The sequence below is a fragment of the Panthera tigris genome, chromosome E2 (assembly GCF_018350195.1).
Source record: "Panthera tigris isolate Pti1 chromosome E2, P.tigris_Pti1_mat1.1, whole genome shotgun sequence".
In the NCBI taxonomy this organism is placed as follows: domain Eukaryota; kingdom Metazoa; phylum Chordata; class Mammalia; order Carnivora; family Felidae; genus Panthera; species Panthera tigris.
In genome coordinates this window covers 49,458,585-49,473,127 of record NC_056674.1, presented here as the reverse complement: position 1 = coordinate 49,473,127, position 14,543 = coordinate 49,458,585, and the positions used below count along the sequence as shown (strand labels likewise).

Below are 14,543 nucleotides of genomic sequence, written 5' to 3'. Positions count from 1 at the left end.
CTGTCTCAATAATAAATAAACGTTAAAAAAAATTTTTTTTAAATAAATAAATAAATAAATAAAACAAAACAATGGCCCTTTGTGGCAAGACACTCAAGCCCACTAAGCAGGCTGGTTTCAGCAGAACAATAGACTCCTAGAGGACAGTTCTTCACAGAGAAAAGGGACAGTAAGTTTCTCTTGGGGTGTGTTGCTAATAAATACACTGCCCGACAGATCAATTAGCTTGTCCCAGGAAAAAAGTCCTTTTCATTGTCACTGCAGAGCCCCTAAGCCCAGTTACTTGTCCCAAGATGAACGCCCTGGATTACAGCAGGGACCAGGAGACTGTGCAGTGAGAGGGCCTGTACTGCTCTGGGGAGAACAGTTCATGGCTCACTGTGAATGGATGATGCATCCACTCCCGGAAGAGCCATCCATTTCAGTAGATCCGACCGAGTCTGCTGGCGTGATCGGGTTTCCGGCATCAGCGGAGACCTCGGTGCTTCACTGACAGGGAAGGAAGAGTTGGAAAGGGCTTTCTGTAAAACACTGTTTCGGAAGAGATTAGAATTCAGAACTTTCGGGGCACCTGGGTGGCTTCGTGAGTTAAGTGTCTGACTCTTGGTTTCAACTCAGGTCGTGATCTCACAGTTCCTGGGATCAAGCCCCGCATCAGGCTCTGTGGTGACACTGCAGGGCCTGCTTAGAATTCTCTCTTTGCCCCTCCCCCTGCCTTTCTCTCTCAAATAAATAAACCTTAAAAAATTTTTTTTTTAATTTTTTTTTTTTTAACATTTATTTATTTTTGAGACAGAGAGAGACAGAGCATGAATGGGGGAGGGTCAGAGAGAGGGAGACACAGAATCCGAGACAGGCTCCAGGTTCTGAGCTTTCAGCACAGAGCCTGACTCGGGGCTCGAACCCACAGACCGTGAGATCGTGACCTGAGCCGAAGTCGGCTGCTTAACCGACTGAGCCACCCAGGCGCCCCAAACCTTAAAAAATTTTAAAAACAAAAAAGAATTCAGAACTTTTGCCACCAGAATAATCAAGTGTGTTTTGGAGACATGTTTTAAAGATCTAGTACAGATGAAATCAAATCAGACTTAAGTGTACTTCATTCTTGGATTGGGATCGAAGCAGTAGAACCAAGTCACAAATCACTTGTTATTTGTATAAAAGCTGAAGCTGCTGCTCTTTGTCAGCCTTTATTTCACCTTTTGCTGATAGATGCCACTTTTGGGGGCAGGTAGCTGGCACAGTATCAACGTTAGTAACAGGTTCCAGAGCACTGAGAGTTTTTCAAGCCACAAAATGGTTAAGATCATTTGATACTTCTTGTCTGACTTCTGATTTTCCACTTTCCTGAGCCCAGTGGCCTATAGGATACTGCCGGTACATTGTTGGGAGGTGAATGGGATTTGAACTCTCTCCCTAAAGTACCGCTGGCTTCCAGGCTGTTTCCTTGAGTGGTCTGGTTTTGGGCTTTGGGGAGATCACTTAGAGATTTGCACTGACGAGGAGTGAGACTGGCCCAGGGATCGGGGCTTTACTTTTCATTCTTGCAGATTTTAGGTAAATCCAAAGAAGATCTAAAAGAGGACGGTGGTTCCAAGCAGACAGCTCTCAACGAAGAATTATCATCATAAACTTTCTTCCCATTTCTCAGGGAGTACCGTGACAGTTCCGGACCCTTGTATGGCTCTGGAAAATAATCCCATGTGTGAGCTACAAAAAAATCCACTCCTGCCTTGTAAACAGATGACAAATCCTAAGGAAACTGGGTATCTGTGCCAAAGAATCTTTGTTCCAAATAATTTGCATTTTAGTGGTTATTCAAGTTATGAGACGGAAGGCATAGACTAGAGCCAGGCTCCATGTGTTAGAGTTCTAAGTAAAGGTCAGTAGTGCTTCCTTGTACATGTGTTGACCCTATTCTTGCCAGTCTACTTTTGGAGCTGCCTTTTCTGACGTCTTGGTTCCAGTGCAGTGTTGACTCCTTTTGTCACGAGAAAAAAATTCATTTGGATAAGCCCATTATCAAATCACAGGGATTTAGTTCATTAAACACGTAGTGATCACCCACGTAGTGTGGGTGAGTCAGGAATGAGTAGGACATGGGAATGAGTAGGCTTCCCCTGTGAGCTCCAAGACAACAGGGGAAATAAGAACACCCCCCCCCCCAAATTAGCAGTGAAAGAAGTCGGAGTATGGCATGGATCCCCAAAGGCTGTCTGTACCCAACTCCAGCATCAACCAGGTAGAAGAGACAGGTGGGGAGGTGGGGTGGGTGAGACAGGCCGGAAGTCAGAAGCACAGAGAAGCAGAGAGTACTGGTCCCACGTCTTCCCTTGGGAACTTGGGCAGGTTTCTTAATCTTCTTGGATTTCATAGTTAACTCATCTCTAAAATAAGGAAGTTGGATTAAACAGCCTCTCATATGGTCCCTCTTTTGTGCTCTGAAAGTAAGTATGTGGTTATAATTTGCCTGTATGGCGGTCTCTTCTATTACATTGTCTCCTTGAAGCCAAAGATTATGCCTTATGTATTTGTGTGTCCCTAGGTCCAAGCACAATGTCTGGTATACAGTCATTTCTCAGTAATCTCTGATGGAGGAGTACAATGAATGACTGACTCTAAATTCATTCCCAAACCTAAAATTCTATTCTGTGGGCCGGCTGAGTTCCTGAGGCCAATTTTAAAGATCTTGGGGAAAGATGTGCCCACTTTGCCTTCACAGTCAGTTGCAGTGTCCTGCCATCCTCTCTGTTTCCCCTTGTTATCTTCCTGGTTCTTTCCCAGCACCTCTTGGAAATAAACAGCAGGATCCAGAGCATCATGAGGGCAGCTGGATAGAGCAGTGCTTTTGCTACAAAATGAATGGAATCAGTGGATTCGTTCGGGTGAATCTGAGTCCATGCTTCTGAGGCTGGAGCCAAGAAAACAAGTTACTAATGTCTTTCTGACATACTCAACAGGATAGAGCTTATCATTTGGTTGCAGTGAATTTTGTTAAACTTCCATTTCTGTGACTCAAGAGAAGCAGAAAAAGTTCTAGCAGATTATCATCATAAACTTTGAATTGAGAAAGGAAAAAGATGACTGTCGTTTTGCCTTTTTTTGCCCCTTTTACTTTTTTGGAGGTTCTGAATCTGTGTGTGCGAGGTCTTCGTGGGTGTCTGGTGTTGGCATAGGTCGTTGGGCTGGGTGCCGTGGAAAGGGAACAGAAGAGAATTGCTTATTGAGGGATAACGAGCTCTAATACACGAGAGAAAAAAGCTTGATAGGAGCTGCTTTCACCAGCAAGCCTGCTGCACTCAGCCAGGTGCTCTTGGCGCAGAAGCCTGCTGCTTTAGAGGAGAGGGGAGCCGAGGCCATGCGCTTGGACGGGATTAGTCTTCACATCGAACTTACGGTAGTTAGGTCAGTAGAGGACAGTGGCGTTCAGGAGGAGGGGGTCGAAAGGCCATCGTTATTTTGGAAACATCTCGGTAGCCACATACCGGACATGTCTGAGAATGAGCAAGTGAATGGTGCCTTTCTTTGGACTTGGCCTTGCAACAGGTGGATGAGGAGTCTCTTGAATGAAATACCGTGGTCTTCGGTGACACCGCTCACCACAGTTTAGAATCAAGATCCGAAAATCCATGGCTGGGGAAACAGGTGGTCTGTCAAAGGTGACCCTCTGGTAGTACCTTGCCCTTATGACTTAGGATCCAGTACAGAGAGAAATCGGTGGCTCTGTTGATCTGGTGCCTGCAACTGCACTGGTTCCTGCTGACAGCAGAGGGGTCTCTGAGGGAATTCTGACCTCCCCCTTCCCACAGCTGCCAGAGGTCTGTGGGAGGGCAGTGCTAATAGACGCCTCCTGGCGAGCCGCCCCTCTCGGGACCACTGCGGTACTCTCTGCGGCGCTCTTTCCTGGCCAAGAGAGCCGGCCGCCCTTGACCAGAAGCTGAGGCTTTCTTGCCTGCCTCTGCCCTCCTGAAAGCCTGGTTGATGAGCCTTAACAGCAGAGCTAGGGCCGAGGTCATGGTACACGTGCCCTCCTGAAAGCTGTGATGGAGCGATGCCAGGCTTGTGCCACTGCAGCCCCGTGTCGAGTGGTGGGGCGTATGAGTGCTCCAAAGCCTGCAGGGACCCCACGCCCCAGATTCCAGAAGAGAAAGGGCTCTCAGTCGTGATGAGCCTCGCATGTTTTGGCTGCTGCCATAAATGTGTCATTCACTTTGATGTAGCCTCAAATACAAGACAGGTAATTTTGCTTTCGAGACTTACCAGATTAGGAAGTCACAAACCACATTCATGATCCAGTGAAGACAGACCTGGAAGCTTTCCCTTAAAGCATATTAGCACAGGGGACATTTCGCTGGTGTTTAGTGGTGAGCAAGGCAAAGGGGGATTATGGCTTTTTACTTTTCTGGAACTCTCTTCACTGTTAATGCTGCAAAAGATCATTATCTCAGACTTCTCAAAGTGATTGTCAGAAAGATGGTATAATTTGGGACTACCATCAGAACTGCAGCTGAGGGGCGCCTGGGTGGCGCAGTCGGTTAAGCGTCCGACTTCAGCCAGGTCACGATCTCGCGGTCTGTGAGTTCGAGCCCCGCTTCAGGCTCTGGGCTGATGGCTCGGAGCCTGGAGCCTGTTTCCGATTCTGTGTCTCCCTCTCTCTCTGCCCCTCCCCAGTTCATGCTCTGTCTCTCTCTGTCCCAAAAATAAAATTAAAAAAAACGTTGAAAAAAAAAAAAAAAAAAGAACTGCAGCTGAGGGTGGGAGATGCTGTACAGAGCTTATGGTGCCCCTCGGGTGGAGGGACCAGGTTGTCATGAGCTGAACGATGAATGAAGGCAAGTAGAAATCACTCCCCTCGGGGCGCCTGGGTGGCTCAGTTGGTTGAGCGTCCGACCTCGGCTCAGGTCACGATCTCGCGGTCTATGAGTTCGAGCCCCGCGTCAGTCTCTGTGCTGACAGCTCAGAGCCTGGAGCCTGTTTCAGATTCTGTGTCTCCCTGTCTCTGACCCTCCCCCGTTCATGCTCTGTCTCTCTCTGTCTCAAAAATAAATAAACATTAAAAAAAAAATTTTTTTTAAAAATCACTCCCCTCAGAATCCCCAATTTAAAAGTATTCTGAACACCCTTTATTCTGCAAAGAGCTGATTCCCTCCAATTGTTTCTGTGATCCGGGTGACGTTGATTGAGTGCCTACTGTTTGTAACACCCAGTCCATGTGCCATAGAGAGATTTGGGGACCCGGAGCTTAAGTACCCTCAGAGAGACGGAGCACGCACGAGGAAAGCAGTGTTGCACCTAAGCAGTTAGGTTCCCCTCAAAGCAGGACCTCGGATAAGTCCGTTAGTGTAGGTCCTTCTTTGGGAAGCCGTCTTCGGGCAGCAGGAGTGAGGAGGTAGAGGGAGGGGATGGGGCAGGAGGGAAAGCCAGTATGAGAGTGTGTTTCCAGGGCTGCAAGAGCTCCTTGCCACCAGGACTTCTAGGAGCATTCAGATGACCTCCTGGAATTGCCTGTGTGAGGACAAGAGTCTGCGCCTTGTAGCTGTAGCCATCTGGGGCCATCAGGGTGGCCCCAATGGTATGACCTCCACCACGCGGCCAGGCAGTGCTTCCAACATGTAGGCAGGATCAGAGGAGGCCCTGCAGCCAGAAGAGGAAAGCCTCGAGGTGCATGCTTTTGGTAGATGTTGTCAGCAGTGATTCTGAGCCTGCTCAGAAGTGCCCAGTGTGGCGGCAGCTAGAATCAAAGTTCTCAAGCATCTGCTACGGGAAGGATCGGTGCTCGAATGGGTGCCCTAGACACACCACCAGGAGGCATCTCATCCAGAGATTGGCAAAGGGTCGGAGAAGGCTTCCTGGAGGAGTCGCCCCTAAGCTGAGACAAGACCAGATAAATGGGAGATGAACTCTAGGTTCAGGACTGTATGGTTGGACCTTAGCTTACAAGAGTAGATGTGGTGAGGGAAGATGAGGAAGAACTTTGCAAGTTAGGAAGAAACGTATTCTTTCTTTTAAGAGCAATGAGGGGTCAGGGAAGGGACATTTAAGCAGAAAGACATGATAAGCCTTGTGTTTCAGAGAATTCCCCCTAATGATGGCACGTGGAATAGAGGCCAGGGTGGAACAGGTGAGTGGGCTGGGACAAAACAGGTCAGGGAGACCAGAGAAGAGACTGCAGAGTGCTCCAGAAGAGATGATAAAATAGTAAGAACCAGGGCGATGGCAGTGAGGCCAGGGAGGAGGGGAAAGATGGGGGACGTACTCAGTTTCTGTACCCTCACTCATGCTCTGCTCCTGGTAAAAATACAGCCTGGGTGCGTGCGTGTGCGCGCGTGCTTTGATGAGAGATTGCTGTAGGAAGTGACTTATGTGGAAAAGAATTTTTAGAAGATGTGAAGTGAAAATCACAGAGAGCTGTTTGGAAAATTTTTAAGCAAACTGGGAAGTAAAATAGCTGTCAAAAAATATCTCAAGTAGATTCTCAGCTTAGACGTGAGACTGCACGGGGCACCGCACTGGGAGTCAGAAAGACCTTGCTTTGTCCTGGCTCTGCATGTTCTATTGGCTTGACCTTCGTTGTGTCATTTAACCTCTCTGAACTTTGTTTATGTGTCCAATTCAAAATGAGGACGAGGATGCCTGTCCAGCCTGTCCTGCGTCCATCTTAAGCTAACATCGTGTGGTGGGATGTGACCACAACAGGGGAGCTAACATCCTCCTGACCAGCATGAATAGGATGAGGGTGTGGAGGGTCATGGTTTGGCCCCCGGAGTCTTGTGTTCAGTGTGGACACCAGCCTGTCTGCTCACTCTGAGGCAGGAACGGGCCATCCTTCACTGGCCCTGTGCTGCAGGGAGGTGGGTTTCAGAAGGGTTAGCATGACACCAGATCCTCTCGAGTGTTCCTCCCCCAATTCGGAGATGCAGTGGTCCTCTTTCACGGGTCGTAGTAAGAGTACAATGAGAAAATGGCAAGGGAAGCACTTGGAGAATTAGTATTCTAGGCAAGTGAAAGGTATTACTGCTGATGTTATCAGTAGGACTTATGATGTTAGCTCATACAAGTTGTACATGTTTGACTCTCCTACATATCCCAGTAAAGCAGAAAGTAACTTTCAGTTTCCTGTGTGGTCGTATACAACGTGTTTTAGTTCCATAAAGTGACCAAAGGCCATGTTCCTTCCATAGTTCTTTGCCCTGATGCCACCTTCTTACTAACTAGCTGCATTCTGTTTTCCTTATTTTATCTTCTACATTTAACAGTGACTGGAGACATGTGACCTGCCAAGACTTGAACTTGGGCGTATGGGGTTTCTCCCACAGTCCATGATCGTGTCACCAGCAAGTAGAACACAGGCTGTATACTCCCTCCTTTCAGGGTGAGGAATGTTCTCCACCTCCTGGGAAAATCCAGGGTCCTGACTCACAGGAGTCGAAAGGAAACTGACCTTAGAGTCTTGTTAAGATACTGTGACTTCTGCTCATCAGTGTTGGGATCTGTTTCTCTTTCTCTTAAAGGAGTTCCCTGGGGCTTTAGGGCACAAATGATGACACTGACTCAGGGTGACTGACATTTGTTACACCTTTACTCTGCGCCCAGTGCTATTTTAAAGCACTTTACCTCCAAGATACACTACAGCCCTGTGAATAACTATTCACCTGGTAGGTTATAGGAAACCAGGGCAGATGCGGTTAAGTAGGCTCAGGTCACACCGAGCCAGAATATCTACAGAGGGATGTGACTCCAGAGCCGTGTCTGAATCATGCGGCGCGTCTCCCTCTCTGCAAGTAGAGACCTGTCCTACAGAGCAAACGGAGGTCTTTAGGATTTCCTAGTCCTAGGTCCTTAGAGCCATCAGAGATGTTCAGCAGGAAAAGTACATTCGAATTCTGGTCTACTTAAAGTGTTCTCTACACCAGACAGGAAGTACTCTAAACACAAAAAAAAAAGGTTTCCATTAAGATAAAAAGCTCAAATCTAGGGAGCCCTGCAACAATCAGAAAAACCATGAATCAAGAGATGATTGTTCTTACATGTTTACACATTTCGTTTTTTCGCTTTCCCTAGGTTAAAAAGATCAAGTGGCATGACCAGCCTTTTGGGGAAAATTGGAGCTAAGAAGCAGAAGATGAGCACCCTAGAGAAGTCCAAGTTGGACTGGGAGAGCTTCAAGGAGGAGGAGGGCATTGGTGAAGAACTAGCCATCCATAATCGAGGGAAGGAAGGGTAAGGAGTAGTAGATTCCGTTCCTCTGAAAATGCTGAACACTCGGAAATAATTCATTATAGCCAGGCTGCCCAGTGTAAGCAGGCAGGCACTTTTCGTAGTGAAACAAAAAATGTGAGCACTTTGGCTTGTCGGTGAGGCTCTGTTCTAATGCGGAGCAGACCCTCTGGGTGAGCAGCACACTGAGGGGCAGCGGGGGAGGGGACACGAGAGCAGCCCTCCTCTGGGGGCCAGTCACACCGGCCCAGCTGCCCAGCCGCCCAGCCGAGCTCCCTGAATGACTGCTCCCGTGAACTCTAAGTCCCCTGGTTTGGTCACATGGTCAGATCTGGCTGGCCGTGTCAGCCTTGGCCTGATCGGAATGGTTTGGCCTTCTGAGAAGCCAGACCAGCCCAGTGCTTCAGGAGCTGAGGCAACAGAGTGCCCAGATGTCATTGCCTTATCGCGGGATTGGTTTTGCCCGTGTCACTATGGCCCAGGCTGGGGCTTCAACCTGTACGACACACCGGCCCTCACACAGCACCCAGGCTGTCACTTGCACCCTCGTCTTCACTGTGGAATACGGAGAGGGCATCCGTAGGCTCTGTATTGAGGAATTATCAAAAAAGATGGTGTTCGGTGAATACTTAGGAATCTCAGAAGGAGTAAAAAACAGAGTTGCTACAGAACAGGGTCCATGGCTCAAGGTCATCACTCCCTGCCCCCCTAACAGTGAAAGGAAGTGTTATGTGGCTGTCAGACAGCTCTGGGTCCTCACCACCCCCCCTCATCAGGAAGGGCTCTCCCTGCAGCATACTGGGCGTTTCTGAGGCTCAGCTCCTTTGCTTGTTAATTGGGGTCATGATACCACACTCAGGGTGACTGTGAGGATCTCATGAGATAACGCATGTAACACATGTATAACATACACATCACACACATGAAATACATAAAACCCTTTGCAGAGCCCCTGTCACGTAAAAGGATGCATTATGGGGTAGTCATTCAGGTTATTTGTGAGTTAAGTTATAATAAGGACAGGTAAGGAAGGGGGTTATTGGGAGGGGGTCACATTTCTAAATCAGGCCTCAAGATTATTTGAATGAACCTGGAAGCTGATCAGTATGTTCAAACATTTTTTTGTTAAGTGACTTCATGAGCTCATTTAACCATCAGGCTTCTAAGTCAGTCTGTCAAAGACAGAATGCCCCAGGACAGAGGCAGAAGTGCCGAAGCCTCCTGGGGAAGGCCCAGGATACATTTATTTATTTATTTATTTATTTTTGAGAGAGAGAGAGAGAGAGAGAGAGAGAGAGAGAGAGAGAGAGAGAAAGTGAGAGCGAGCACAAGCAGGGGATGGTAGAGAAAGAGAGGGAGGGAGACACAGAATCCAAAGCGGGCTCCAGGCTCTGAGCTGTCAGTTGTCAGTGCAGAGCCTGACTTGGGGCTCGAACTCACCAACCGTGAGGTCATAACCTGAGCTGAAGGCAGACACCCAACTGACTGAGCCACCCAAGCACCCCAAGGGGAAGGCCCAGAATACAGCACGGGCAGGAATCTGTGTTATCTAGAGAAGGCCTCTGACCTCGCCCCAGACCTCCCCGCCTTTTTAGCTCTGGTAACTCACAGATCTTTCCTCTTCTCCACATTTGCCTTCTGATCTAAGGCAGCAAGGGATCTGCCAGTGTGTGCAACTTTATTGCTCCTCTGAATATTGATTGTATGGGTCGGACAATGTTCGTTCTGCTGAAGTTAATAGAGGTCTTATAAAAGTAAGGAGTGGTGCTGTTGAAGATAAGGGAGAGTTAATAAAATGTAGACTGGAAGAGAAAACAAGATTAAAAGGACATCTGCCCAATGAGGACTTTTCAGGCAATGGAAAATTACGTAACTGGGTTAGGGAACTACTAATAGCATGCAGCTCTTAGGTGCTCTGCTTTCCCTCCTTCTCTGAGATCCTCCCCGCCCCCCTGCCCCATTTGATTCTGCTGATCTGATTCTGTTTTTCCGGTGCAGATCTGATGACTTCTTTGCCCTGCCTCTGGCTGTTCTCACCTTCCCTCTCTAGTGCCCACCCGCACACCTCCCCTCACCTGCCTTTCCTAGCTCTTGTAGTTGTAGTAAAGGGGCTCAACCCCTAGTCCAGGGAACATGCTGTAGCTCCAGGGTCTCACCTTGGTTAAGCGTGAGGATCCTCTGGGGGTGGTTTCCAGAGTTGAGGTGACAAGGGCACCACCCCCATACAGAGCTGCTGAATCAGGAGTCACAGGTATCTGTATCTTTAACTCACTCCTCAGGTGCTTCTGATACACAGCCAGGGTTGAGAATCACGAGACCATAACATCAAAATTCTAGAGATGAGAGCAAGATAGCCAGCTGCTGGGTGAGCCTTTCCAGCACACACGAAACTAGAAAGCCAACTTCAAAACAGGGAATGTCGAGAAGGGAAAGATTTCTCCTGAAAAGGGAAGGAGCATAAGAACCAGACCTGTAGGTCTGCTTGGGCAGAGGCAGCTCAGGCCCCCAATTCTTCTTCACAGGTGCCAGCAACAGCAAGGACTCAAGGGGAGGGAATCTCTGAGGGAATGTGTGCAGAATCCCAAGAGGTATATCCCTGGAATAAAGGTGATCTTTGCTGAAACCAAGAAGGGGAAAAGTCCTATTCGATAACATCTCAAACGAGGCACCTATGATTGGCCTCTGCCATATATATTTAGAAGACTGTGACCTTTTTACAAGTACCAGATTTAAATTGATCTCATACAAGAATTCAGATCATAACTGGCGATAAAAATATTTCTGTTCTGCATTCTTGATTAAAATAAGATTGGATTAAGATTAAAAGCTTATGTCATGCTTTTTATATTTTCATAGTAACTCCAGTTCAGTACATGCTAACACATCTTCCCCCTTAAAAAGATTTGATAGAATGTGAAGCTAGCTTGGTCAATTTTGGGTTATTACTGTCCAATTATTTAAAGGCAGTTTTGCCATCTTAAAATATGCATGTAAGGAAACAAGGTACCTTGAGAAACTGCAGGCACAGGACCAGGTCTGTTTTAACATGTGTGTCTGCTACTTCCATTGACATTTCATTAAATGTCAATAAACTAAACACTCCAGTGAAGAGACAGGGATTGGCACATTGAATTAGAAAATAAAAAACAACTAATTTACTGGTTAAAAGAGACACATCAGAACAGTGGGATGCAGAATTGGTGAAAATAAAAAGATGGGAGACAAATCAAGTAGCCACTAACCAGAAGAAAGCTGATGGAGCTGTACTGTTATTAGACAAAATAGACTTTAAGACAGGAGCATTTCCAGAAACAAAGAGGAGGTCTCCTCGTAACGATGAAAACATTCAGTGCATCTGGGAGATTCGACAGCTCATGTTTGAATGTCCCTCTTGGCATTAACCACCGAAGCGTGGTCACTTCTTGCAACTCAGCAGCCCCACACCAGCCGTGTTCCCAGCAGAAATTCAGTTGTGTGTTCCCCAAAGACAGGTGTGAAGATGGCAGTGATAGTACCTTTCATAATATCCCCAAACTGGAGGCAACTCAGGTATCTGTCAATAATGCAGTAGACAAAGTATGAAGGTCGAATTGGCTTTATTAAACGGCTCGTGAATTGGGCAGCCTCCCCTCTACCGCGTAGAGGGCTACAGAAAGGAAAGAGTTTTTAAAGGCAGGACAAGGAAGTCATAAGCAAAAAAGGATTATTTCAGGTGAGGTCACCTCCATTTGATGACAAAACGGTTCTAATAGGTGGATTACCTCATCTTTCTTTGGCAGATAAAGAAGGCCCATGTGACAGATTACCTTATTGGTGCTGACCAGAAAATTCCTGACTGACCGGTTAAAGGTTACATTCCTAGGGGGTTGAAACTGCAGTTAGGTTAGGTATTAAGTCTGGGTTTACTGACCTGGGGCCTTAACCTAAGTGACACCATTTTGGGCCTGAGGTTTTCTTTAGCAGTTCTCACACTGGGGTACTCTTTAGTAATTGGAATGAACATGGATAAATTTCAGCAACGTAATATTGCAGAGAAGTTCATGCAGTTTGATTCCATTTATATAAAGGTCAAAAACAGGCAAAAGCAGTGCTGTCCACTAAGTCATCTTGTGAAAGAAGCAAGTCGCAAAAGAATTCACACTATAAGTCTACTTCTGTCAAGTTCAGAATTAGGCACAACTAGACCATAATGTCGAGGGAACAGAAACTTCAAAGGCAAGCAAGCTCACACCTGGCTGGGCTGGCGCTGGTGGACGAGTGACGCAGGGGCCTCCTCCAGGCCACCAGCATTCTGAGTCTTGACCTGGCGATGGCCGCGTGAGGGCTCGCTCGATGATGATTCGTTTGCCTTGCCCGTTTCGTACACTTTAGTGTGTGTTTTACATTTTACGGTAAAACTGAATTGAAATTGAATTCAAATCCTCGCGCTACTGCCAGCCTGCTATGTGCTTTAGCCCATTTCTTCACCTATAAAGGAGAAACTCTTCAGTGTACCTCTCGAGTTGAAGGGGAGATGGCTGGGGTGTTTATAAATATAGTGAGTCCTCTGCTCACTCTTCTTTCTCCCATCTGCTATTACTGACCACACCCCATCAGGGGCCTTACTCCTTCAAATTCCCTCCTGGTGTATCCCTGCCCAACTTTCAGGAATGCTTTCCACAGAGGTGGCAGATACAGCTCGGTGGCATTTCCTCCCAGTCCCCCTGGCTAGCCTCTTCCTTCTCTAGGCTTTTAAACTTGGGAAGTTCCAGCGCTGAGCCGGGCAGCTGTCTGTCCTCACATTCGCCCCACACCCCACCTCCCCCAGGAGAGCTCACTAGTTCCACAGCTTAGGTACCACTGTCTGACGGCTCCCAGAAAAGCTCTCCCCTGCCTGACCATTCCGCCGAGCTCCAGACTCCCGTATCACCTGTCGGGTTGACATCTCCGTTTGCGTGTGCAAGACACACATCAGATTTAACATCCAACACCGAATACTTGCCTTCCTTCCGTAGACTCCTTCCTCAGACTTCTCAGAAAACGGCACCATCACCATCGATCCTCCTGTTAAAAGAAAAACCTAGGAGTCATCCTTGATGACTTCCTGCTTTCTGCTCACTTCCTGAAAGTCCAATAGACCATTGTCTCGTAAAATACATCAGTCCGTCGCTTTATCCGGCCCCACTGCCCCTATTCCAGCATAAGCCACAGATGTCTGCTGGGCTCCCTGTTTCTCTGTCTGTACCCTTCCCTCCTTTCTCCCCAATAGCAGCTAAAAGGATTTTTGTGTATGAGCCATTTTTCCTCTCTTCCCTGCTGGAAGCCCTCCAGTAGCACTTGCAGTCAGGGTTCAGCTTACCCTGGCATTGTAGGCCCTTCGTGAGCTTTCCCTTGCCCACCTCATATCCCCTCTCCCCTGCCCATGACAGCCCAGCCTCTGTAGGGCTCCTCCAGGTCCTCCTCCACAATGGCTCTTACTTGTCACTCGAGTGCCACTCTCTAGAGTAGACTCCCCCCCGGGAACCATCAGTCACATCACCGTGTTTGAGTATGTTGTCGTGTCGTTCCATATACAGTGAGCCTCCAACAGCAGGGGCAGGTTCACCACCCCGTCACCAGCATCTAGAAGAGAATCTAGCCCAGGGCAGGTGCTGAGCCATTTCGCTGTCTAAATGTCCATCCCGCCGGCCGCCAGACAGCATGGCTTTGTTTTGGAATTAGAATTAGCCACCTGGAAAAGAAGGGCATGATACATCAGAATGATGTCTCCACCCAGACATCATTTCCAGGCCGCACAGTTGGTTAAAATGCCTATACCCAAGATGATCAGTCACCTGCACAGTAAAGAGTCACTGCTCTTGCTCTGAGCCCTGGACTCCCGGGCCAGCCTTGTAACCCGATCACACGGGTTCCCCACAGTGTTCATGGTCAGCTGAGGCAGAGGCCGGCAGGCCTGGGGCAGGGATCCGTACAGAGTGAATGAGAACAGGCCCATTGGGCTTGGCTGCTGCTGGCGATCAAACTGAAGGTCGGGGGTTCGATGATTGGAAACCAGGTGCATTTGTGATGTGGAGAGACAGGAAGGAGAGCCCAGAGAAAATCATTTTTTCTCCATTCTACCTCCAGGACCCCCAGGAGTCCGTCTTTCAGAACCAGCACAGCCTGGTGAGATGGGAGGAAAGCAGTGGAGATATTTCATTAAAATGTGGCCATTCTTTCACTCTGGGCCTCACACACTCCTCCACCCTGTGGCGCGAGGTGGGGACACGCAGGCTTGTGCAGCCCTGGACAGGTTGCTTCTTTAGTTGCATTTCTCCGGCAGAAAAGGGCATATCTTATTACGTCCA

General features: G+C 48.0%; 1 protein-coding gene across 3 annotated transcripts in view; it reads left to right on the top strand.

Moving 5' to 3' along the window:
- CFDP1 (craniofacial development protein 1) overlaps nucleotides 1-14,543 on the top strand; it is a 118,844-nt gene that overhangs the window by 99,846 nt on the left and 4,455 nt on the right. The window contains exons 6-7 of one of the 3 annotated variants that reach the window (XM_042968388.1): nucleotides 8,062-8,220; nucleotides 14,323-14,361. The exons of 1 other annotated variant lie outside the window; for it this stretch is intronic. In XM_042968388.1, coding sequence (XP_042824322.1) covers nucleotides 8,062-8,220; nucleotides 14,323-14,361 — 198 coding nt within the window. The remainder of the gene's footprint in view (nucleotides 1-8,061; nucleotides 8,221-14,322; nucleotides 14,362-14,543) is intronic. One more of the 3 variants, XM_042968389.1, reaches the window with a different exon arrangement.